General features: G+C 46.3%; 1 protein-coding gene across 2 annotated transcripts in view; it reads left to right on the top strand.

Annotated features, from left to right (window-relative positions):
- The window catches only part of Htra1 (HtrA serine peptidase 1), a 48,103-nt gene that overhangs the window by 8,522 nt on the left and 13,755 nt on the right, over window positions 1-25,826 (top strand). For both annotated transcript variants that reach the window (XM_027404400.2, XM_027404399.1), the window contains exons 2-3: window positions 16,260-16,359; window positions 16,750-16,954. In XM_027404400.2, the coding sequence (XP_027260201.1) occupies window positions 16,260-16,359; window positions 16,750-16,954 (305 nt within the window). The remainder of the gene's footprint in view (window positions 1-16,259; window positions 16,360-16,749; window positions 16,955-25,826) is intronic.

The raw sequence follows: 25,826 nt of genomic DNA, 5'->3' as shown, positions 1-25,826 counted from the left end.
ATAGCATCTTACAGCTGTCTGTAACTCCAATTCCATGGGATCTAACACCCTCACACAGAAACACATACAGGCCAAACACCAATCTCCCCTCCCCCAAAACAAAACAAAACAAAACAAAAAAAAAAAAAAAAAAAACCTAACCAGGGACCCAGGAGAACTGCCTTAATTTCCTCGAAGGGCCAGATGCCCTGTCATCCAGTTGTCCTGCCTCTTGAAGGTCCTACATTACCTCCGAATCACCACACAGGGGACATGTTCAAACCACAGCAGCTTATCATTGCCACCATGGGGGATGTCCTGTACTTTCCTCTACAAGATCTCTAGCCACACCAGCTCCTCCTTTTCATGTTTCCTTACGGAGATACCAGAGGCTGGACAAAGCCACCAGCTGATTGCAGGCAAGATAGTCTCCCAGAGCATGCAATCTGGAGAGGAAAGGTGCTTTGCATCCTATAGTCCAGTTCACTTTATTAGATGGGGAAACTGAGGCACCTAAAAGGAACTAGATTCTCCCAAACTGTGTTATTTGACTTGCTAGAGTCAGAGCCTGGGCCTAACGACCTAGGTTCTGCATGTCCTCAGTAGGTCAATTAAAGTCACAATTAATAGTGAAAAGCAGAAATAAGATATTCAATGTGTCCACATTGGAACAAGAGACAAAATAGTCGAGTGAAAAGTTTATCTGTGGGAGTTCAGATGGATGTGAGGTTAGATTTAAATAGAGGGCAAGAGGTAGACAGCTTAAGCAAGCAGCCTAGGTCATGGTGTGGTCCTATCCATCACTGACTCATCATTGTTTCAGCTCCAGTCTCTTGTAGGATGCTCTGACATGTCAGAATTGTGTGGAATTTCTTTTCCTGAAGACAAGTTCCTCCTCTGCCTGGCACCAGACTTCCCCCCCTTTCCATCTTTCAACATGAGATTCCTGGGGAAATTCCCCATTCTTGGGGCCATTGTTTCAATAGTCTGATAGCCCAAGGTGGGACACAAGAGTCTCTTTAGAATATCTTCATATCTGGGGCTGGAGACATGTCTCAGTAGTGTGAAGTAATCTTGCTGAAGACCCAAGTTGGATTCTCATTACGCTGGGTGACTCACAACTGCCTGTAGCTCCAGTCTGGGTAATCCAACACCCTCTTCTGACCTTCACACGCACAAACCCACACATATACACATAACTAAAATTGAAAAAATCTTTCACAAGTCATGTCTTCCACCCTGTCACAGTGATTACTGTTGCTTGCCTATAAGCTTGTCCGTGGCAGCGGACGCTATGAACTGATCTTAGTGATCTCCTTCGGCTGGAGGAGGCCAGGGTCCATACGAGGCCTGAGAAAATAGTGGGTGTTTTCATTTAGTCTCCCTTTTTAAATTGCCACTGAAGAGATTTTTTTTCTCCTAAAAAAGATGACTACAAAGCAGTTGGTGTGGTAACTGGCTTCTCCCCTGAAACATTTAGAGGCCCTTGGGTATTAATTACAATGCCCTTGCCTCAGGGAAAAAGCTGTGTAAATATCAGAGCCAATGAATCAGGGCTGAGTAGCCTCAGTGTCTTAACCTGTGCTTTGAGCTTCTTCAGGATGAGCCTGCTTTCCACTTGGTGGATAGTGTCTTTGCTCCATATTGTTTAGCCTTCTGTGGGAATCCATCTATAGATACATCTGATGATGATCCATTGTACTCTATCAGCTTTTGAAAATCAGCATAATGGCATCAAAATACATAAGAGATTCATGTTCCTGCTGTCACCAGGAAGTACAAGATTGACCCCCTCTTCCCCTCAGGGGCAGTGGCGGTTAACGCTTCCTTCGCTTCCTTCACGTTCTTAGGTGGTTTCCTGCTTGGAATTCTTTTAGGATACATAGTAACAAATACGAGAGCTGGAGCCTAGAGGATCCTTGTGCTGTAGCCCATTTTGTTTGTTGTCAAACTCTTTCTCCCAAAAGGATGCTACCGCATTTTGTCACAAATGATGCAATTTCTTTCTCTTTCTTCTTTTTTTAATGTGTGTTGGGGGGAGAGTTTGAATGTATGTGTCAGGGGGTGCGTGTTTGCACACCTGTTTGTGGTAGTCCAGAATCCAGGGGTCAACCTCAGATGTTATTCCTTGATGCAGTCTACCTTGTTTTTTTGTTTTTTTTTTTTTTTTTTTTTGGAGACCTGGGTCTCATTGGCCTGGAGCTTGCCATGTAGGCTAGACTGGCTGGTGAGTGAGCCCCAGGGATTTACTTGTTTGATCTTCCTGGTGCTGGGATTACAAACACCAGCTTCTTGTGGATCCTGGGGATTGAACGACCTCAGTGCTTGTATGGCCAGCACTTTACTGTCTGAGCTATCTTCCCAGCCCAGTTATGGAATGTCAGCCTCTCAAGTCACTGAAAATCAACAAGAAATCCTTCATGATAAATGGCAGATGTTGGTTCAAGGCCAGGTATACTGCTCAGTTGGCAGGTTTTCCTGTTCCCTGTTGAGTACCTTCAAGTTCATCTCCTATAAGGGGAAGCAGGGTTTGGGGTGGTATGAGAACTTTAGAAATTTGGATTTACCTGGGTTAGATGAGTTGTGATCATAGACCATCTAGGCTGAAAGGGGTTGTGACTGTCACATCAGTCATCAGGTTCATCACTTGTTTTTTGGGTGAGGAGCCTAGGACAAGTGAGGGGATACAAAGGTCCAAGAGTGTTAGCCCAGTATATGGCGGAGAATGTGAGTCCCCAGATGCCCAGCTCAAGGATCACCACATGGAACCTTCCAGATGCCAGCTCTTTCTAGGCTTTGGATTAAGGCCAGACTGTTTCTGTTTTGAAAATGGAAGAATGTGTTTATTCAGATGTTTTGGACACATGTAGAAGTGTAATGTGAGCCACATAAATTCAGTTTTCTAGTTTGAGAGTTCTATTCAAAAAGAAAATAAAAACAGGACATTACTAATTTTCATTATAATGGCAACATTTTCAAGACATTATTCATATACAGGGTTTTTGTTTTTGTATGTCCTTAGAACTGTGGATTTACCACTCCTGATTTCAGAACTTTTGGGGTGTTTGTGTAGGGTCAGTTGAGGAAAGAAGTCACTGCAAGATGAAATTTTAAGACCTATGTGGCAGCAGGACGGTCCAGCCTTTGTGACGAACTAAACCCTGAACAGCTGTACAAAGGTGTATTTATGATTACCCAAAGCCGTTTTTTTTGGGTAAAGTATTTCCTCATACCAAGGTCCCTAATCTAATCTATATGTCTCTCTAAAGGAGAGCATCACATGCTCTCATGACGTTAGCCCTTTATTGTGCATCGTTTGCAGTACACAATAATCTAAGAGCATCAGGTGTGCCAGAGGCGTCTTGTGACCAAAGTCATGGGATGGCTGCAATGCCCCTTCAGTAAAACAATTCTACAAATCACAGAAAACCATCACTGTTTTCCACAAAAATTGTTTACTGTTTACTGCAATGATTCTTCAAGGTCAAAGTGGTCTAGAAAACAACTCTTCAGCCTAATGTCCACCCTAGATACCGCGACTCTCCTACAACACTGAACATTCTCATCGCCTGGGAAAGTAAGCACAGCAGTCATTAGCAGTCACCCCGTACTTCCCTTTGCCTGACTCTAGCCAGCACCAGCCTACTTCCTGTCTCTGGGAATTCACTTTTTCAAGATGTTTTCTATAAGTGGGGTCCTGGAACATGGTCCTCTGGGACTGGCCTCTGTCAGTTGGCATCGTGTTATCATTTTATGACTGAAAAAAAAAAAAAAACCAGATCTTCCCATTGCGTGATTATGGGAAGCCATCTCTCCCTGCTGGGGATGCATAGTCTCAGCCCTGAAAGTCTAAACTGCTCAGGCAATATTAATGTATTCCTGATTATTTGGGAGAAGGCTGATACCCAAACCACAGAATTTTAAGGTTGAGAGTCCCACATTGAAAGATCAGGAAATGCGTCTTTCAGATTTATTAGGTCATCAGACTTTCTTTGTAGCTATCAAAGGGATGTCAGAATTGGTCTAGCCTCTTCCCTCACCTGACAGACAAGGTAACTGAGGTCTAGAAAGAGGAATTGCCTTGTTTCTGGACCCAGGGCCCCCTTTCCACTTCTTGCTTGAGACATCATTTCCTTCTGGTGTACGGACTAGGTTTATAATCCCCCTTGCTGTTTGGCTTGCCCATAGGAACAGGAGCTCATTGGCAAGTGGGCAATGGTGCTTCTCTGGCCTCTTCTTGGAAACAAGACTTCTCATCTCTTGCCTCTAGCCCTGGCTCTCCTGCCTTTAGAGGAGCAGCCCCTGGGACCCCACCTCCCAGCCTTGCCGGGAGGTTGGAGTTTCAGGAACTGAACAGCCAGGCAGCCCCAGACAAAACAACTAGAGGAATCACAGCAGGAAGAAGGCTCAGTCGAGAAATTTGTGAAGGTCAGGGCTGGAGCCAGATGCTTATCAGGGAAAGTGGATGGAGGTGGTATGTATGGACTGTGCTGGCAACTGTGTCCCTCTGCAGTTAATAATAGACACACGCCAGGCGTTCAGAGACATCTGAAAAAGACCATCAACCCCCAACATTCACCATGGGCTTGTGAATAAGGTTACTATGATTTTCTTTTTTCTTGCCCTTGAGACTGAAAAGTAATTTTTCAATGAGTGCATCATTGCAAAGCATGTCAATGCGTGCTGCTGTAAAAGGCACCTTTTCCCAGGGAAGCCAAAGCTACAGAATTAGGTCGAGCTTGTGAGTCACAGCACAGTTAGAGGCTGCAGGCCAGCTGGCCGGGTGCCCCCCAGTTGGGTCCCTATATGGTTAGTTGAGGGTGACAGCCTTAGATGTGTTTGGGTGACCCAGACCCCTTGCCTTCACCTGCTGTGAGTGTCTGGACACCTGGCACTGCAGCTTTGTCCTGGCCCCTGCAGGCAGTCTCTTGCACCATCCCCAGCCATCACAGCCTGAGGTCTGGCATAGGGCAAGCTTTTCCCACGTGGAGCCGTCTGGGAGACTGTACCGGAAAGAGGGGCTGCCAATGCTTGGAAGTGCCAGTGTGGGCTGGAAATCAAGGCCAGGCTCTCTGGCTCCACCTCTTCTTCCTTCTTTATTCATTAGGAGGAAAGAAAGAGGTCACAGGAAACTCTTGGGAATTTTATGCCAAAGACAGGGGCAGAGTCCACCTTTTTGGTGGGGGAAGCAGGGTTAGGGTCTCATATATCCAGGTTGTCCTTGAATTCACTATCTATTCAAGGATGGCCGATGATTTTTGATCCTCCTGCTTCCATGTCCTGAGTGTTAGGATTACAGATCTCCCCTTCTGGGGATTGAACCCTGGGCTTTGTGCATACTAGACACTCTGCTAACCGAACCACTTCCCTAGCGCCCTCACCTCTGATTTTTAATCATAAGAAATAACTGAACCAGGCATGGTTGCACACATATGCAGAGGCAAGAGCATTGCCACAAATTCAGCCTGGACTACATAGTGAGACCTGGACTGCTTCCCCCCACTCACCCCCCCCCCAAAAAAAGGAAAATGAATGACTCAGTGGATAAAATACTCACTGCATAAGCTTCATACCTGGGACACCAAGGTCTGTTGTGTCTTTACTGTTTCCTTCTTGCCTTGGTCTGCAGGCGATACCCGAGGATGGTGCAGGGTTTTGTTTTCAGGTTAATCTTAGGCCTCCGCTGGTTGTCACTGCTGCTGCTCAGCCTCTGCCCTTTGTGCACCTTTGCTCTGCCAGGCCCCCCTCCCCCCTCCTCTTGCCTGTGTCCCATGCTCAACACCCCAGAATTTACAGTCACAGCGCCACTCAGAAAAGGGGTTCTGGTTTCCTGGAATATTCAAGGTCTTCCTCCTGTTTCCACTGCCTTCTACCTCAGACCCAGCACTGCAGCCATGCTGACTACTGCTGACATTGGAATTTAACAGAGTGGGACATACAGAACGCATTCATCCAGACTGAGTGTGGGGCTTATGAGCCTGGTGGACGTCTTTGCTGTGATTGCCGGGTTATACTCTTTCTTATTCTTGTTTTTCTTACCTCCAGGCATATCTGCCTACAACGGGAGGCCTCACTTTATACCTCATCGAGCCTACAGATTTCCCTGACCCTCAGAGCAAGCAGTCCAAGTTCACTGTCAGAGGAGGAGCTCTGCAAGGCCCTCGCCTCTTGGAGCTTTCCAACCCTCCTCCCCACTCAGCTCATCTGGACTTCTGCCCTTGGCCTTCCAGGCCATTCTCCAGTTCAGCAAGAACGCTCACAAAGGGAGCTTTTTTTGGGAACAAATTGTCTGTTTCCCTCCATGAGTGTATAGCACGCTCCTCCCCATCTGCTCCCCTCCCTGATTTTCCAGCACAGCCCTCCCCAGCTACGGGTTCTAGTCCTGTCTCAGCATGCCACCCACACCTGCCTTGGGTCTCAGCTGCCTGTATTTCCAACGTGACAAGGAAAGTCCCAAGGTGTGAACTTGGTGACTTGGTGTGCCGGGGAAGGATATTCCAGGTGCTTTCTTCTTCCTTCTGATGACTGGCTGGTTCCAGCAGTTGGTGTCAGCTGATTTGATCTGACATGGCAGGTTGCTCCTTCTTGCTGCTCTGTTGTGTTTCATTTGGTACATGTCCATCCCCAGCAGAGAGATGCATTGAGTGCTATAGTGCTTGCCGGGCAAGCCTAAAGTCTGAGTCTACTCTCAGCACCTGTGTAAAAAGCCAGGCAGGGTGTCATGTGCTTGTAATCCCAGCACTGGGGAGGTAGAGATGGGATAGGCCAGCCAACCAACAAAACCGGCAAGCCGCAGGTCCCAGTGAGAGACCCCCATCTCAAAAAACAAACAAGGTGATGATTGTTCTGAAGGATAAACGTCTGTGGCTTGCCTCCATGCACATGTACACATGTTGGTCATCCGTGCCTTACCTCTAGCCTCCATGTACATGTACACGTGTACACATGTGCAGATTCACAGAGAGAGACAGTGGGGAGGGAGAGTGAGCAGGCAGTGCATGGATGAAGGCTTTGGCTTGAGCTGGGAGTGTTGGGGGCTTGGCTGAAGTTGCACCCCATCCCCCAGCTGCCCTACTCTGCCCTGGACTCTAGTGCAGTTGCTGCCCGGAGAGTGGGGCAGGTGGGAGCACTTGCAGATGGGCCCCCGGAGTGGGGAGAGTTTTTCTCCTGGGCCTACACCGACTTAGGAGCTAGCATTTGTAGTTACTTGCTTCAGGCTGACCCAAATATCAAATACAATGAATGGCTCTGGGACAGCCTAAAGAAGAAGAGGACATGCCCAGTTTGTACCCACTTGGCCCTAGATTCTCAGCAGAAGCATCATCTGCATTTAAGATCTGCTGGCATCTGAAGGCTTCGGCCCCACAAGTTGGACCTCACATGGTGACTGTTGACTGTAGGAAGGTGATGGTGACAGCCGAGGAGTGTGTCCTACCCCTTCACACACTGGACCTTTCCCAAAGATCACTCTTAGTTTCCTCCACACCCACAGGGTGCTTGCAGTGTTTGCCTGTGTTATTTAAATTGCTGTGCCAGTGGGAGAATGCTTACTTGTATCTTCGGGAGCTTGGGGAAGATTTTTTTTCCAGATTCCTGGGCAAGGACTTCAGGCTCATGGCAGCTAGGGCTCCGGGAGGCAATCTCCTAGATAACAGCTTCTGGACCTCAGGTGGTCAAGGGATCAGGTGGTCAAGGCCCTTCCTGTGTGAATGGACACCCCCGCCCCAGCTTCTGTGCAAGGCATTCTAGGTCCTTGCCTTAAAATGACTTGTATTACTTGGCCAGGCCCACATGGCAGAAGGAAGCCATTCTGAACTGAAAATGCCAGGGAGGAAGACATGTTTTCCCTTCATGGGCCTGTCCAGCCCCTTTCATCCCCTTGACATCCTGCTGAGCAGGCCCTGGCACAGCCCTTGTGTATTTTCATCTTTCTTCACATCTCTCCTTTCCTTGAGTCCTGGTTTCTGTTGCAAGTGACCCACACTCTTATTTGTAGTCTTTCAGCTATGAATTCAGGTCTGACCACCTGTGCTAGTATTTGGAGTTGAAGAAATTAGGGGAAAATTTATCTGAGAGCTAGAAGGGACCACACCATAGAGGCCCCCCCATAGAACTCTCTCACTGTGAAGTAGAGGAGCCCCAGCCTGAGGGTCCTGCCTGTGGTTATATAGCTTGTCTCTGCCTGTGTGTATGCACTCTCCTGACATTGCAGATCACCACAGACAAGGAAGGCTCCTGGTCTCCCAGCAGGTAGATGCTGTGTGAGCCCCTGTAGATGGTCAGTGCTCCCAGCAGGTGGATGCTGTGTGAGCCCCTGTAGATGGTCAGTGAGCTCTTTGGCTCCACAGAATGGGACCATGCCTCTAATGCTCTAGCATGGCTTTAAATGTCAGATGAACTTGAAGTGTTGGCAGACTGACTTCTTCAGGCACCGACCCATCTAGTTACACAGGGTCCTGTAACTACAGTCAGAAGGGTCCCACCTGTTTTAATGCCCTGCAGTCATTGCCTTGAGATTCTTAATCTTTTGAACAAAAGCTCCCTTTTCATTTTGCCCCGGGCCTGCAGATGATGTAGCCAGTGTTGAATGTGGGACAGAGCATTAAAATGCCAAGGATTCGATCAATCTGTAATTGCAACTGATTTGAATTTGGGGAACAGGCTGTTCCCTAGGAATAAAGGAGGATTCATTTCTTTTCCCTTGAATACACTGTGTTCTGTTTTCCAAATTAGCTGTACTTATCAACTCTGCAGAGGAATTAGATGGCGGGATTGTTCTTGCTGGAAGTGAAGGTTGGACGGTTGGATTTGCATCCTGGCTCCAGTCTTTCAGTTCATAAGTGTGAATCGGGTTCCCAAAGTGGTGTGGGCTGTAAGGGGCTGAAAGAGCTTGGGCTGAGAAGGGAGGCTACAAACACAGAATGCAGAGATCAATCTGGGAACCTCTGTGCATGGCTCAGCCTCCTGCTCTGCCGCTCACCAACTCTGAGGCTTTATTCAGGGAGGTGGGGAGCAGGTGTGGGGTCTCCTGTAACACAGGCTGGCCTTGAACTTGATAGGAAGTCAAGGATGACTTTGGACTTCTGATCCTCCTGTCCTAGTCTTCTGAGTTCAGCGATTACAAGAATGGTTCCAGGATTAGGTGTGATGCCTGGATTACTGTGGGACCGAAACCATGGCTTCCTGCATACTAGGCAAACTTTTAAAAATTTATTTATTATATATACAGTATTCTGCCTGCATGTATGCTTGAACACTAGAAGAGGGCACCAGATCTCATTACAAATGGTTGTGAACCACCATATGGTTGCTAGGAATTGAACTCAGGACCTCTGGAAGAACAGCCAGTATCTAATCCTCTGAGCCATCTCTCCAGCCCCCTAGGCCAACACTCTTTATAAATTGAGCTACAGTTCTGGGGCTTGGAGCAACACACTTCCCTTCTGTATAGATTCAGGCATAAGAGTCACCCCGCAGGCTTTGAGGGAAAACTAGAGGAAACATCTGTTTCTAGCATTGTGCTTAAGCACACATAGTCTTATTGGCTAGTATTGCCTAGTATTTTACTGCCAATATTGAAGGCTGGGTGGGATTTGACTAGCTGTAGGGAAGAATAAAGTATTCCAGGCAGGAAGCAAAATGGGTGTGAGTATGGGGGATAGGGAGGTGGAGGAGGGGGCTGGAGTGGAGCACCGTGTTTTAGGGACTGAGAGGGAGGGAACTAAAATTCTTAGACGATTCCAAAACACAGGAAGAGCCACTTGGAGTTGTTGCCAGGCACTGGCCCCCAGTGTTGGCCAAGCAAGATCTAGCCAATGATAGCAGAGACCTTGGCTTTGGGCAGTAGTGCTCTCTGTGTGGTTATGTCACTTAGGATAGCTACTGTGTGTCACCTAGGATAGCTAGGATAGACAGAAGGACAAAGCCTGTGACAGCTCTGTTAGTTTTTGTCATTGTGACAAAATCCTTGATGCTAACAACTTAAGGGAGGAGAGCAGTTTTTTTTTTTTGTTTTTTTTTTTGTTTTTTTTTTTGACAAGATCTTAGGAATCTCAAGCTGGCGTTTGAACTTAGTATTGTAGCCAAAGATGACTTTGAGTTTCTGGACCTTCTGCCTGCCTGGAGTGCTAGCAGCTACTGCACCCGGAAACCTAGTGCTTCCTTGATGTTAGGCAAGCAGTCTGCCCACTGAGTTACATCCCCAGTGCCAAGGGAGGAAAGATTTATGGCTAACTGGCTCCATTGCAGTGGGCTTGTGAGACACTTGCAGGAAGTGGTGACAGCTGAGAAGGGGGTGAAGTTGGGATGGGGAGAAGTGGGGCTGGAGGGATGAGGAGAGAAAAGATCTGGAGACAGAAAGATGTACCTCAGTGATCTCTTTTCAACCAGGTCCCATCTCCTGCTACCTCCCAACGATGTTGCCACATGATTACTTCATCAGTGGGTTAGCCCATTGGTGAAGTCAAAGTCTTTCAGTGATTAGATCCATTACCAGTTGGAGACCAGGCCTCTATCATATGAGCTTTGAGGGGGACATTTCATGTCCAACCCATAATACTCAAGCAACTGCAGCAGATTAATTGTTTAACTCTACTAGTTTCCCACATTAGTGTTTTGCTGTAGCCCTTGCCTTGGAGGCTCCTCGTACATGGGGCCCTATTTGGGAGACTTTCATTGTATGTCATCTCTGCTCTCTGTCTTTCACACTGGCTGTAGGGATTCAGTGGTATTGGAGGTTCCCAAACTTTCCTGGCTTTTGACAGTCTCAGTGTTTCTGAACTGTGTGTGTTCCTCTCTTTCTTTTGTCCTAGAAAACAGTTGTGCCACAGTAAAATTTTCAAGGCATTTCCAGGCCAAAAGAATACCAAAGAGTTCCATTTGTGAAGCAGTGATAGCTAAGTAACTTAATTGTGTCCTTACAGTGTAGTAGTCATTAGGGAAAAAAAAAAACCAAAAACAATTCCCTTTCACTTCACAATTACCACATTTCCTGTGAATGGGATATATGCACCCCTTGGTGGCAGCTTCAGTATCTACTAGAGTTAGCTGAGGAAGTCTCACTTGGGGGATTGCTAATCAGATTGCTCTGTGGGGCATTTTCTTGATTGCTAATTGATACAGGAGGGCCCAGCCCTGGACTGTGTGAGGAAGCTGGCTAGGGAAGCTGAGTAGAAGCTAGAGTGAGCGTGCCAGCAAGCAGTGGTGTTCCTCCATGGTTTTTGCTGGAGTTCCTGCCCTGATTTCCCTGAATGATAGATTTTAATTGTAAGATGAAATTAACCATTTTCTCCCCGAGTTGCTTTTGGTTGTGGTATTTATCACAACAACAGGAAAACAAATGAGACAAATGCCCCTTGACCTTTCTGGTATTACAGTCAGTACTATTTCCACTATTCCAATGTTGAGTAATTTTCTGGGGTCTGTTCCTTTTATCAAAGCAACTGCCAGTGGCCTCACTTTGTTGGGGGTAGGGGATTATCCAAGGAATGTGGTAACACATAGTTTTGAAACTGAACAACCTGGACTCATTTGCAAGATGTCCACTAGACACCGGCTATCCTGAGGACTGGGAAGTATCCCATGGTGTGCTGTATGTATGCTTTGGGGTGCCTTGGAACAGACATTGAGAATCATGGTGTTGAGTGCATCATGACTTTATTCTCTCTGACTCCGTTCTCATCTTTGTATGGCGCTTCTGCCTGAGAGGTGAAAGAAACACACATTTTCAGGTATCTAAAACACATGCCCACTGTGTGTATGTTCTGAGAGATACTAAAAAACCAAACAAAAAAGCCTCCTCTGCCTGTGATTTTCTTTTTCATTTTTACTGCAACCAGTTTTCTTAAACATGACCAAGTATGGAGTCAGATAGTCAGCTTTGTGTTTGTGTAGTCAGGCTTCTCATCCATGGATTCAGCTGGCCACACATGGCACTCTCTGGCTATCAATTATCTATAGTCAATTTATTTACCTTTTTTTTTTTTTAACCTTAGAGAAGTACCCCAGTGGGCCAAGGGCTGCTGAGTCTGAGTATGAACTTGAAGTCCTAACATCCAGCTTCTACCTCTAGAATGGTTGGGGTTACAGGCTCTGTTCACTCCACCATCCCATTTTAGGCAGTGCTGAGCATGGAACTCAAAGCCTCTGCTGTGCTAGCCCTGCCTTCTACCCACTGAGCTACATTCCTATCGTGATGTCATTGTCATCTGTCACTTATCTATCATCTGCCATCTATCATATATATCCCCCCGTGTGTGTATATATAGTTTTCTTATATGAATATACTATATATAGCTATATGCAATATGTATGTATGTATGTATGTATGTATGTATGTATATATTTACTTTTCTTATATGTACAGAAGAAACTTCTATCAGTACTGACCATGTGCAGGCTTTCACCTTGTGAAAATTCCTTAAACAGTAGTACAGCAACCATTTACATGACATTTACACCATATTAGCTGTGGTTAGATAGCTAGAGCCCACTTACCATGCATGGGAGGGTGTGCAAGTTGCATGAAAAACATCATGTCCTTTACTTAAGGAACATAGCATCTGCTGAGGATCTCAGAATCTGTTCCCCATGGTGCTGAGGGTCAGGTTGCTGAACTTGGGGTCCTGTTTCTTTCAGTAGGCATTCTGTAATGGATATGGAAACTTCTCTAAACTCTGTGTTTTTCTCCTTCCTCATTGAAGGAAGTTGTTGAAAGTAGTTCATACTCCCCCTGCTCCAAGGAAACTAAAAGAAAAAACAAGAAAGAAAAAGGCCCAAGTGTGGTGGTGGATCACACCTTTAACCCCAGCACTCCAGAGATAGAGGCAGGCTTAGCTCTGTGAGTTTGAGGCCAGCCTGGTCTACACAATGAGTTCCAGGACAACCAGGGCTATGGAGAGAAGCCTTGTGTGAAAATGTAAAGAAATAAATAAGAGAAAGTGGTTAATAATACTGCCTGTAAGCCCCCAGAGATGATTGGTTCGACATTTATGAAGTGGTGTGACTAATAGTTTATAAAGGAGAGAGACGGGTCATTTGCTTCTTTGAGATTGAATCTTGGCAGCCATGAGCTCATAAAGCTATAAGAAATTGTTGGCTGTACTTAATGGGCCATTTGTTGTGTTAAAATCAGTAATACTAAATATTTATTAGCTAAGTGGAAAGATTTATCTCTGTAAATTGCCGTGACTCATCTTTCCGCTTGCTAATCTTGGTTATTTAGAATTTTCTGTTTAAAAATGAAGTCCTATTGTAAGTCATCCAGTTTTTCCTTCCTGAGACTTGCTGTGTATATTATGAGCCTTTACTGTCGACATACATTTTAGAAGTAGGTTATCAGTTTCTGTGGGAAGTGTGTTTTAATCTGTACATCCACCTGAGGAGAATTGGAAATGTAGCCACACTGAGTCTTCAAACTACAAGTCTGGTATTTCTCTGTATTTATTTAGGTCTTATTTAATTTGTTTTGGCACTATTTTGGAGCATTCAGTGGACAGTTCTTGGATAACCTTTCTTAAATATTTCTCCAAGAATTTTAATTCTTTTGATGTCATTATGGTACTAAAATTTTTTGTTGGGATTATTTATTGCTAAATATACAATGGATTTTGTAATTGATCTTTGTTCCTGTGGCATTGAAACTCACTTATTTTGGTATTTTATTCCTAAGACTTTTCTAGAAGGACCATCATGTCATTTGCAAATGAACACAATTTTTATGTTTTCCTTTCCAAACTTCATGCCTTTTATTTTCCTCTCTTGCTTCATTGTATGTGGGCCATCATACAGGGCATCCAGTTCCAGCTTCTGTATAAACATGGAACAATTAGGAAGGGCCATCCTCAGCCTCCATGTGATTTCTAGGCTATGGGAACAATGCAGAAAGGGTGGAGGTCATGCACCACATCGTGTGCTGGACTTGCAGCCTCCTGGCAGGTCGCTCCATTGGGGTGGAGCAGTGGAGTAACTGTGTGAGCTGAGAAACAGGCACAGGCTGTGATCACAGGTTACCCTTCAAACCAGTGCAGGACCTCTGCCTCCCTCCTATCCCTGTTGTTTCACTGATGTGCAAAGTGCAGCTGGCTTGTCACTGTCTATCCTGTCTCTCTCAGTTCTTTCTGCCTCATCTACAGAGTGGGAGAGCTCTGCGTTCATAACTAGAGTCACATGCTCTTTGTTTTGATGCCTCTTGTCAGGCTGTGTGTTCTGATTGGGGATCGAACTGTAAGGAGCAAACCACACACACACACACACACACACACACACACACACACACACACACACACACACACCTCATCCTAGCGGCAATGGTCCCATCTTACTGGTGAGAAAATTGGTACTATCCTGTAGACTTAGGATGGGTCTCAGGCCTTCATGTGCCTAGGCTACATCCATCTTGTAGCTTTTCTGGTGACAGATCTTGGAGCCACTTTCCCTACCTGCTTTTCATTTGAGCCTGAAGAATCCCATATTTGTGTTCATATATATATATATATAATATATTATATATATATATATATATATATATATATGGGCAGATCTTTTTATACCTAATACTGCACATCAGAAAGGAGAATCGAGTTAATTATCCTTCAAAGCCGGAGTCTCACAGCTGTGCTTATGGTAGTTTCAGAAGACCACGTGCCCTCTGGTTGCTGGCCAGCTGGAGTTAAACCTCCATTTGGTCCTTGCCCAGGAAGCTGGTCCCAGGAAGCCCAGATGTACTTGTTTACAGCTGTCTCTCCGTGATCGTTGCCAGACTCTGTGTTCAGAAGGAATGTGAATGTTCTACTCCCATAGTTCCATCTTTTATTTGGGTGTTCAGGGGACACACCAATTAATCACAACTACCTAGAAACCAGGGAGAGAAACTGTGATGATTTAAATAAGGACCCCCCCCCCACACACACCCCATAGACATTTCAGCACTTAGTTCCCAGTTGGTGGTGCTGCTTAGGAAGGTCTTGGTGGTACAGCCTTGCTGGAGGAAGTACATCTTTGGGGGTAGACTTTGACATTAAAAGCCTCTTGCCACTTTCCATTTTCTCTCTGGTTTGTGCTTGTGGTTGAGAATGTAAACTCTAGGCTTCCTGTTCCTGCCACCCACTCCATGATGGGCTCTTTTTCTGTTTCATTTTGCTTTTGGTTTTTCGAGACAGGGTTTCTCTGTGTAACAGTCCTGGCTGTCCTGGAACTTGCTCTGTAGACCAGGGTGGCCTCAAACTCACAGAGATCCATCTGCCTCTGCCTCCTGAGGGCTGGGATTAAAGGCGTGCGCTACCACCACCTGACCCTTGATGGTCTCTTGTCTCCCTGGAATGAATGTAAGCCCTAATAAACGGTTCCTTCTATAAGTTGCCTTTGCCATGGAGTCTTAGTCACAGCTGCAGAAAGTAACGGATGCAGAAACAGATCCCTGTGATGCCACGGTGGATGTGGGAACTCTGCATAGTTGATGAAACTATGGAGCTGGGGAAGGCTTCCCAGATTTTCCTGCTGTTTATTTTCCTTATTAAGACCATTTAGTATCCATGGAGGAATCCTTGCCTCAGTTTCCCCAAATATAATATGGTAACAGTACTTATTTTCAAAGTCTGTAAGAAAATAGAGAGTTAAAAAGCTTTGGAAGTAGACATACTAAGTTGTTGTCATGCATTTGCCAAATTAGTTTATCTCCCTAGAAGTTGTAGTCCTTTTCCCGAACCCGAGAATATCACACCGTGGGAAAAGAGATCAGATTCCTTGGCTGCATCAAGCAACTTAGGGAGAGGACCCAGGCTGAGGGGGAACAAGAGAGGCCTGGAGGCCTTCTTGTTTATGGAGGCACCCTTCCAGCATGGGAAGCTGGTCCCCGCCGCATGTCCCTCTGCCCAGTTATGTCCAGTTGTAGTACTGCGGACCTTAGTGGAGCAGGGATAATCTACAGATGTCCTGGAACTTCTTGGGGAGCCTGGGGACATGCAGCTGCGGTGGGTCACGATAGGCCTGGAAAGGTTCCAGTTCTTAGCCCAGAGCCTAGGGAATGATTGTTTCCCTTCCACAGAGGGTGTGTGTGTGTGTATGCAAATGTGTATATGTGAGCATATATATGTTCTGTACCTGTGAGTGTAGGCCTATGTGTAAAAGTGCATGTATGCACATGAGTTTGTATACCTGGGTAAGTATGCATGCATGTAAGTGTGTGTTGATGCTTTAATGCATTTTGGCTCCCTCAAACCCATCTGTATCTTGTTCCAGGCCCCAGCATCACTAAACTGTTTCATCTTTGCTTTTGTTCTCAGGGCAGGAAGACCCCAACAGTTTGCGCCATAAATACAACTTTATTGCTGACGTGGTGGAGAAGATCGCTCCTGCTGTGGTTCACATTGAACTCTATCGCAAGTAAAGGGCGCCTTCCTTTTCCCGTAATGTCTGAAGCTTTCACTAATAAACGACAGAGCTATTTTTGAAGCACATTAAAGTGTCAGGAATGTCACTGGGTAGATTCCTATATTATGATAGAGTTCTCTGCCTTAGGAAAATTTCCCTACTTAAATCTATAACCTTGGCCCTTCTTTTAATAACTTCTAGCTCTGAAGAGATTCCCAGGGAATATTTTCTAAGTGGAATTTTTGATGCATTCCAAAAAGTAGCTTAATGTTATTTTTAAAACATTAAACACTGGCTAGATGTGAGTGAGTTGCTCTCGCAGAGTCATTTCTCTGTGTGTGTGTGTGTGTGTGTGTGTGTGTGTGTGTTGAGGTGTTCAGGCTCAGCTAATATCTCTTTCAGGCTTCCTTTTTCCAAGAGGGAGGTGCCCGTGGCTAGTGGGTCTGGATTCATCGTGTCTGAGGATGGACTGATTGTGACAAATGCTCACGTGGTGACCAACAAAAACCGGGTCAAGGTTGAACTGAAGAATGGAGCTACCTATGAAGCCAAAATCAAGGATGTGGATGAAAAGGCAGACATCGCACTTATCAAAATTGACCATCAGGTGAGAAGCTCCTGAGGCTGGAGTTCCTCCCCAGCCTGCAGAACCCAGCTCAGATGCCAGGCCTGAAGAGGGCAAAGACACCAGGGCTCTCTGGTACCTGGAGCCTGCAGGAACAACACAGAAGCTACAGGAACAGACAGACGGGTCTTACCAAAGGGGCCTGGGCGGGAGAGGGGGGACTCGGGAAGCCCCTGGAAGAAGCTGCCTCTCAGATCAGAGGTTTTTAATTTAACGCACTAATTAATTTGTTGGTTTTTTGAGGTGGAGTTTCTCATAAGTGCTGGGATTAAAGATATGGGGTCCATTACCACCTGTCACACATCAGAATTTTTTAAACTAGATTTTATCTGTATAAAAATGAGACTATAAAGAAGTTAATGGGTAACTAGTGAGAACAGAAGCTCCTGTCCCTGGTGGTGATGCATCTGTTACAAAGTTATTTGTCTCCACATACATATATGGAGGTGTTCCTGGATTCTTGGTGTGTAGGAAATAACTTTTAAAAGATTTTGAAGAATTATTTTTAATCATGTGTTGTGTTTGTATGTGAGTATGTACCTAGGGACGCCAGATGCCCTGGAGCTGGAGTGACAGACGATATAAGTCACCTGACACTGGGTCTCTGTGACACTGGGTCTCTGCAAAAGCAGTGTGCACCTTTAACCACTGAGTCATCTCTCTAGCTCCTTGTCAAGGTTTCTATACTCAAGGTTTTGGGAACTTTAAGACAAAATTAACATCTTTTCCTTGAGCCCCTTAGAGTCTGCAATATGCTGATGTGCACATAGCCTCCTGCAAAAGGGCTAGAATGCAATATCTTCCCAAGTTATAATTTTCTTTTTTTAACAATCTTTTTTTATTTTATATACTAATCCCAGGTCCCCCCTCCTCCCCTATTCCCGTTACTCCCACCTTCTGCCCACTCAATCCCCCATCCACTCCTCAGAGAGGGTGAGGCCTCCTATAGGGAGTCAACACCACATTGAGGTCCAAGGCTCTCACCCCTGTATCTAGGCTGAGCAAGGTGTCTCTCTATAGGGAATGGGCTTCAAAATGCCAGTTCACGCACTAGGGATAAATCCTTGTCCCACTGCCAGTGGCCACATAAACTGCCCAAGCCACCCAACTGTCACCCATGTTCAGAGGGTCTAGTTCGGTCCTATGCAGGTTCTCCAGCTGTCAGTCCAGAGTCAGTGAGCTCCCACTAGTTCAGGTCAGCTGTTTCTGTGAGTTTCCCCATCATGGCCTGAGGGGTGGGCTGGTGGGGAGGTGAGAAAAAAATAAAATTTAATGGAAAAAAATTCTTTAGATAGAAGGTAAGAGGGTCAGTGGTTAGTGCAGTAAAAGACACCACTGGGTAGCTAATGAAGTATAGCAACTTGTGAAGCTCTTGCTTGCTTCTCATAGAACCGTTAATTATGAAGTCAGCTAGGCGTGAAGTCCTACTATGTGCTCTGGCTGTTGGGTAGACAGCTCAGTGTACCGTTGGGGCAGTAGGATGCTTCGTCGTTTATCTTTTTAAAAATAGTATCAGGCATTCTTTCAGAAAAACCACAGGACCAGACATTCACCCCCCACACCTAGCCTATTCCCTTACCTTCTCGGAGGCCTCGTGGTGAGGCCAAGACTGAAGGCTGTAGTAGATACTGGCTCTGTGCCCATGTGGGCGCCTGACTCTAGCGAGGTCACAGTTGGCACGGTTGCGTGTTATTTCTGCTAGGTTACTGTGGAATTTCTACCAACAGTTCATCTTTCTAAATGTGTTTATTGGTACTAAGACAATTGAGCAGGCTCTGCCTTCACATTTAACCATTCTCTAATACACAGGGTAGCTGTGTTATTCCCATTTTACAAAAGAAGGAAGAATGCTCTGAGAAAACACCTGCTCCTTGTCATCCCTAGGCTGCAGATTCCAGGTGCCCAACTCCATGGCCATTACCACAGGGACAGAGACTGGCCTTTACATGGGATGGAATAGTATGATCTTAAATAGGTTGGTGCATCCCCATTTAGGCATGCTGCTAGCAAGGTGTCTAGGATGTGGTGTTAGCACCGGAAGGAGGTTGGCCAGAATAGCACAGTCGGTGGTCACGTGTAGTACCTTCAGATTCACTGAACTCATGGAAGACAGCCAGCATTGGGAGCCTCCTGGCCATCTGCAGGCAGGGCTCTGGCCTGCGTGGTGTGTGAGCTGTCTCCTCAAGTAATTTCATGTTTGGAATGCGTGGGTGCATACCACGTGACTGCTTCCAGCCCAGGGATAGTCTTCTCTGATTTCGAGCCAATATGGAGACAGGAGCCTCGTGTCACCTCTGGCATGGCCAGGCGAAATGTGAAAACTCTCAACAGAGGAGCTATGTGAAGGATTTCAGGCGGTCTCTAGGAGTCTAGCTCTTTAGCCAGAAGCTTGATGTGTGACATGTGCTGCACCCCCCCTCCCCAAGGATGTTTGGAAATGTAAAATTGAACTGAGCTGACGTAGCATTGGAAAATGGAATTGGAAATGAAAGGCTATTACGATGCAGACACCCACATCAAAGCCTGATTTCTGCCGACTACCCCCCCCCCCCGCCTTATTTTGTGTTTGTGCCTGTTCTGATGAGAGCTATTTGTGGAAAGAGTCTGGCCTGGCTTGTAACAAACCTTGATTGGAAAGGAACTGGCCACCCAGGTGAATTGAGTTCCTGCAGAATTTACCCCTTAGTGTGTGATGTGATTGCGGTGTGGTGGGCAGATGGGAGGGGGGCTTGCTTGGCATTGTGTCCTCTTAGGCAGCAGCAAAGAAGCAGGTCAGGGAAGGTCGGAGAAGACGGCCTAGGATTGTGGGTGTGGTGGTGCATATCTACAGTCCTGGCATTTGAGGAAGAGGGGGGATGTGAAGGATAGATCAAGGAGCTTAAGGACAGCCTCTGCTAAACATCAAGTTTGAGGTCAGCCTGGGCTTCAGGCAGGGACATCACTCCCAAGGGTGTTCTGTCATGTGAGAATATGATTGGGCCTTCCCAGGGCCATTTAAGAACAGCCCAGTGAAGACAGTGTTGGATGTCGAACCACGTGCACAAGCCTAGTGACTAATTCAAGGGCTGGTCATCTGGGCCCAGTTTCTCATCAGCATCTTGAGTTTGCTTGAAAGATTCTCTGTGACTCACACCGCAATTGCTCCTTTTGAACATGTGTTTCATGAAATGGAAGGTGTAATCAACACCTGATGTCATTGTCCTCTTGATATGCATCTCCCTTTTTTTGTCTAAGTGCATGAGCCATCCTTTCTTCCAAGGGGATCTGCTCCTCCACCACTGGAGAGCCCGGGAGTGGCTGTGAGCCGCAGTGCCTCAACCCTCATGGCCCAAGTAGGGTGAACACATGCTGCCCCTTAAAATTTCGAACCGTTGTTGCATGCTGCTCACAGAAAGGACACTGTGTAAGGCTACTGCAGCCACTGCTACAGCGCAGGCCCTGCCCGAGCTCCTTCACTTCTTCCCACTCAGAGTGTGCCTCACATCTCTAAGGACTTGAAGCTGCTTGGCTTGCAGTTGCCAGAGAGGTTTCTGGGCTTGTGACCAAAAGACTCTTCTGTTTCTCTCTGCTGAGCCGACACATATTCGTTCACTCTGCTTGCTGCATTTTGAGACCCTAAAGGACTTAGTGGAGAGGTTCACATGAGGAAACCCTTTTGTGGGCCTTGTGGGCTGGACTACGAATCCACCCTTGAGGAGAGGGGGGTGGCTCCCGTGGGTCCTCCCTAGCCTCAGGGGATGCTCCTGTCCCAGAGCTGACACTAAGGGTCCTCAATGGGGATCAAAGTTGGTCTGGAAGTGGGGGGGTGGGAATCACACATGTCAGAATTTTAATGGAAAGCAGCTTTGAGGGCAAACTAGTTCAGCTTGGGATACAAACTACTTCCAAATGTGTTTAACACGAGCCACTGGCCATGTGTACAGAATATTTTTAATTTGTATTCAAAGGAAGTTTTTTTTTTTTTTTCTTACACCCCCCCTCCCTCCTGCCAGCAGTTAAAGAGGAGAGAACCTTGAAAGATGGAGGGAAACATAAAAAGTGAACCAATCAGGCATCTTCAGTCTGGAGCAGGGGCGTGGGCAGAAATACCAGCAAGTGTTAAGAAGGTAGAAGGGAAAGTGCCTTTGTCACATAGCTGATTTTCCAGCTGTGCTGATTCCTTTGGACGATGCCCATCCCATCCCATGCAGAGTCTCTGTAGGTTCCTTTCTGAGTGTCCTAAACTCCTCCTTGATCACCTGACTTGATCTGGAGCCCCTTCCCTCATCCTCCTGCTAACCCCCTTGCCATCTCCACAAGTCCCTTGGGGCTTAGAGCATTCTCTCTTTCTGGCTTTCCCTTGTCCTTTAGGTATTTGATCACATCCTGCTTTAGACCGCAGGGACATCTCTCGTCTGACTCATTGGGATAAAGTAGTTCCCCACATCTGAGTCCCCGTAACATCCTCCATCATGGGAGGGACAAGACTCCATTCACTCAATATTTGCTGTCCTTCCTCATTTAAATAGAAACCTGACGCTACTTATAATTTAATTTTCCATTGTTTTTTGGGGTGTGTGTGTGTGTTTAATATGTTGCTCAGAATAGCCTTAAACTGCTAGGCTCAAGCTATCTTCCTGTTTCAGCTTCCCAAAAGCCTAAGATTCAGGCATGTGACCCTGTGCCTGGCTTCACTGGATTTTGATTTCTCTGTCCTCCTCTCTCTCTCTCTCTCTCTCTCTCTCTCTCTCTCTCTCTCTCTCTCTCTCTCTCTCTCTCGTGTGTGTGAGTGTGTGTGTGTGTTTTAGGCTAGAGGTTGATGTTAGGTACCTTCTCAGTGTGTGTGTGTGTGTGTGTGTGTGTGTGTGTGTGTGTGTGTGTGTTTTAGGCTAGAGGTTGATGTTAGGTACCTTCTCAGCTGCTTTCTTGCCAAACCTGAGCTTACTGATTTGGTTAGACTGGCTGGCCAGCAAGTTCTGAGGATCCTCTTACCTCTGTCTCCCCAGTGCTGGAATCACAGGTGTGCACCTCTCTACCCAGCTTTTTTGTAGGTTCAGAGGATTGAACCGGAGTCCTCATGCTTGCACAGCAAGCACTTTACTGACTGAGCCGTCTCCCCCGCTCTCTGTTTTCAGACTCAGCTTTCTTCTGCCTGAGCATGAGGAACACATTTCATTTGGCCTTCAGGTCATGGGTGTTGGACAGCTGTGCTGGCTAGTCTTATGTTAACTCAACACACAAGCTAGTGTTATCTGGAAGGAGGGAATCTTAATTGAGGAAATGCCTCCATAAGATCCAGTTATAAGGCATTTTCTTAATTAGTGACTGATGGCAGAGGGCCCAGCCCATTGTGGGTGGGGCCAGCCCTGGGCTGATGGTCCCGGGTTCTATAAGAAAGCAGGCTGAACAAGCCAGGGAAAGTGAACCAATTTGTAGTGCTCCTCCATGACATCTGCATCAGCTCCTACCTTCAGGTTTCTGTCCTGTTTGAATTCCCATCCTAACTTCCTTTGATGATGAACAGCAATATAGAAGCATAAGCCAAATAAACCCTTTTCCTCCCCAACTTGATTTTTGTCATGATGTTTCATCACAGCTATAGAAACCTTAACTAAGACAACAGCGTCTGCTTAGAGAAAAGCCAGGCCCCCAACTCCCAAGTGTGATGGATTAAGAGAGACACCATGGGCTAGTACTTAGCTCTTCGGAATCAGTTTCAGATGAGGAAGACTGTGTAACAGACTGACTGCACACTCTTGCCTGGCACTGAGCCTGTGGTCTTGGTACCTCAGAGTGCTGATGAGGCAATGAAACTTCCTGTGGGTTCTTTTCCCTGACGCCAACCACCAGGTAAATATTTGGACACAGCATTATCCAGGCTGGAGGTGGTTTCTTCCTCCCTGCAAGGGCTACAGTGGTGCCTGGCCACCTTTGGCCCACCCATCCCACAGACCTGTTTGAAGTGGCTGAGGCTTAGCCTCTGGGTACTGTTTTGCTTTGTTTGCTGAGGGTCCTCTTACTGCTGAGCCTGCTGACAGGGCCTGAAGGTTGATGCTTGGTTATGGAGTTCAGAGCGGGGTCACTTAAGGGTGTGTGGGACTGGGGTGCTTATATTTAAAACTCTCAATTTTTGGCCCTGTGCGTGGAGAGTCAGCCACTGGTGATCTGAGTGAAGAAGGCCTAGGCAGTCTCTGGAGATGAAGCGGCAGCCAGGGAGGCGGGGTGGCTTGGAGCTGGGTGTGACTCACATGAGTTCTCCTCAGGCAACCTGATTGTCTGAGGATGCTGACTAAGCCCTTGGACTCTTCCAAAAGCAAATCAGATAACCAAAGCCTGTGCATCTTTTGGATGCTGTCACTCTTCCCAAAAAGTAAACTGGAGTCTGGAGTAGGCACGCACTGCCCCAGAACCTTCCTAGCTGGCTTTTGTGTCTTTCCATTTTGGATGCTTTTCTGTGCTTCCTCCAGCTGCTCTTTTCTGTTGTCTTCTGTCCCAGAACTGGGAGGGCTTCTGCTGCAGTTGCCAAAGATGCCACAGAGCCTGTTGGATGTGATGAGACTTCTATTCCTGGATTGATACCTTTCTTTTTTTAGGGAGGTGAGCATCGATATTTCATGCGGGAAAGAATCGCAGACAGGGACGTGGAGGGTGGTTTTTATTCTGCAGTGCCAGCCCTCTGTCCAGAAGTGAATGGCAGCATGGCTCCTTATTGTTCTGACTGCAGTTCATTTTGGCATGTGAAAATATTTCACTTCCCCAAACTCAGAAGCGTAGCCCTTGTGTTCTCTGGCCCCGTTTCAAGAACTTCGTTGATGGTTGAGGAAATTCTTTGGCTCCATTTTTCTCTTAATATGGCAATGCCTTTTTTCACTTTGGCACTCTTTGCAGGGAGTTAGAGGGAGAATATTGAGGACCAGGCAAAGCAAGTCTTGAGTCACTGGGAATGTCTCCTGTCCATCTTACCTAGGGAAGACAGTAGGGGGTCTATCTGATTGTTGTGATCATGTGTTAGAGTCTAGATTGGCTGTCTGTAGCCTCTAGTCCATATCTGACCCTCCATCTGTTTTGTAAATAAAGTTTTATCAGAACACAGCCATGTCTGTTCATTTATATAGAGTCTGTGGCTGCTTTCATTCTTTACCAAAGGAGTTGCATACTTGGCACAGAGCCCATAGGGCAAGTGAAGCCAGACATTTTGCTTTCCAGTGCTTCACAGTGAGACTTTGCTTATGCTAGTGGCAGATAGACCCCCCTCCCCCCAAACACTCATTCTGATAGAACAGGCAGTTTCTGGGAAGAATGTGTTTATAAGCATCAAGTTAGGTGAGACACCAAGGGACCAAAAGAAATGGAGACAGTGAAGCTGACTTTCTTTTGGGAATTTGCCTCTGTGAAAATGAGGCTTTGGTTTTGCCAGACCGAGCAGAGAGGAGTGTTAGGTCTGTCCATTTCTCTGTGGCGAGAATTACAAGGTGATTTACAAGTTACTATCCACCTTTAAGCTCCTCTGGTTCCCTTTTCATTTGTTGGTGTCGGATGTGCTTATTGAACACCTTCTTGGCCGAACACTGTTAGGTTTGTGTGTGTGGCAATAGCAGGCACAAGCCATGGAGCTGAAGATTAGTGTGGGAGACAGGAGTAGGATGGGTGGCATTGAAGGAAACAAAGGGAAGAAGGGCAAAAATCTCCTGGGGCCTAGAAGGGTTCTGTAGATAGTGTAGGTGGGGAGCGTATCTGCAGAATGGACAAGCCAGCTGAGATGGCACCCCCTGAGCCAGCCGAGGGGACAGGTGGGAGATGATGGATGAAGCTGCTAATTCTCCTTTTCTGTCCAGCATGGAGGTCTTGGATCTTGGTCTACGTGTCAATCATTTTCCAGTGAATTTCTGATAACTTCTAGAACACAAGGCCAGCGTTTCTAGTTAGCTGTTATCTCTTTGTATTGTCTATGCTTCTTAGTGGCCTTGGTTGGTTGACTTTCCTGCTTCTCTTCTGGGAACCTCCAAGGCCTTCTATGAGGTCAATTTCCTTAGGGGCTCTCAAAAAAGAGTTCTTAATTATCTGACCATAGGACATAGTTTCCCCTAACTGGTGTCTGAACCCTCCAGACCTCTTTCTGTGGTAAGGGAGAGGTAAGACCTTGTGGTGGATTCAGGATGATTGTTCTAATAATCATACTAATTGAAATGCCATTCATCAAACATGGCACTGAAATCTCAGAGTAAAAGTACTTTATGGATAATTACAAACCAAGACATTTCAAGTTAGTTACCATGGCTGAAATGCTAGGCCTTAGCTAATATTATAAGTACTTTTCCCCTACCCCCAAGATTCTAATGGATCTTTTAAGGTCTTTTATTGACTTTTTTTTCTAAAGATTTATTGCACATCTGCTATGACCTGACACTGCTGCAGCAGCCATACTGAGGTCAGTGGTCAAAGAGGCTGATGTATGGAGAAGACTTGACCAACATCCTGCCTCTTCTCCTGTGGGTGCCACAGAATGTAAAGCCTCTGGCTGCTGGCTCCCATGTAGAGCTGTTGACATTTTGTGGTCCAAGACAGAGCAAGAGGACATTTGAAGTAGCAAACATTTCTTGATATGTCTTCCAGGAGACTAAATATTATGGTGGTGTTCATAAACAGTGAGTAGGAAGGAGATTGCACTTTCATTGTTTGCATTCTTTCTCTTCCTTTGCATCCTGCATTGTCTTTTTCCTCCTGTCTTCCCCATCACTCTCACTTCTCCCATCTCCTTTCCAACCAACTTCTCATGTGTCGTACATTCCTAGACATCAGTAACATGTCAGATGGGGAAATGAATGCTGGTGACACAGTGACACCAATCTTATGAGCCTGGATACTGTGGTGGTCT

This window comes from Cricetulus griseus, chromosome 3 (assembly GCF_003668045.3).
Source record: "Cricetulus griseus strain 17A/GY chromosome 3, alternate assembly CriGri-PICRH-1.0, whole genome shotgun sequence".
Classification (NCBI taxonomy): Eukaryota; Metazoa; Chordata; class Mammalia; order Rodentia; family Cricetidae; genus Cricetulus; species Cricetulus griseus.
The sequence above is the reverse complement of the archived record's forward strand: the minus strand, read 5'-3'. Positions and strand labels throughout refer to the sequence as shown.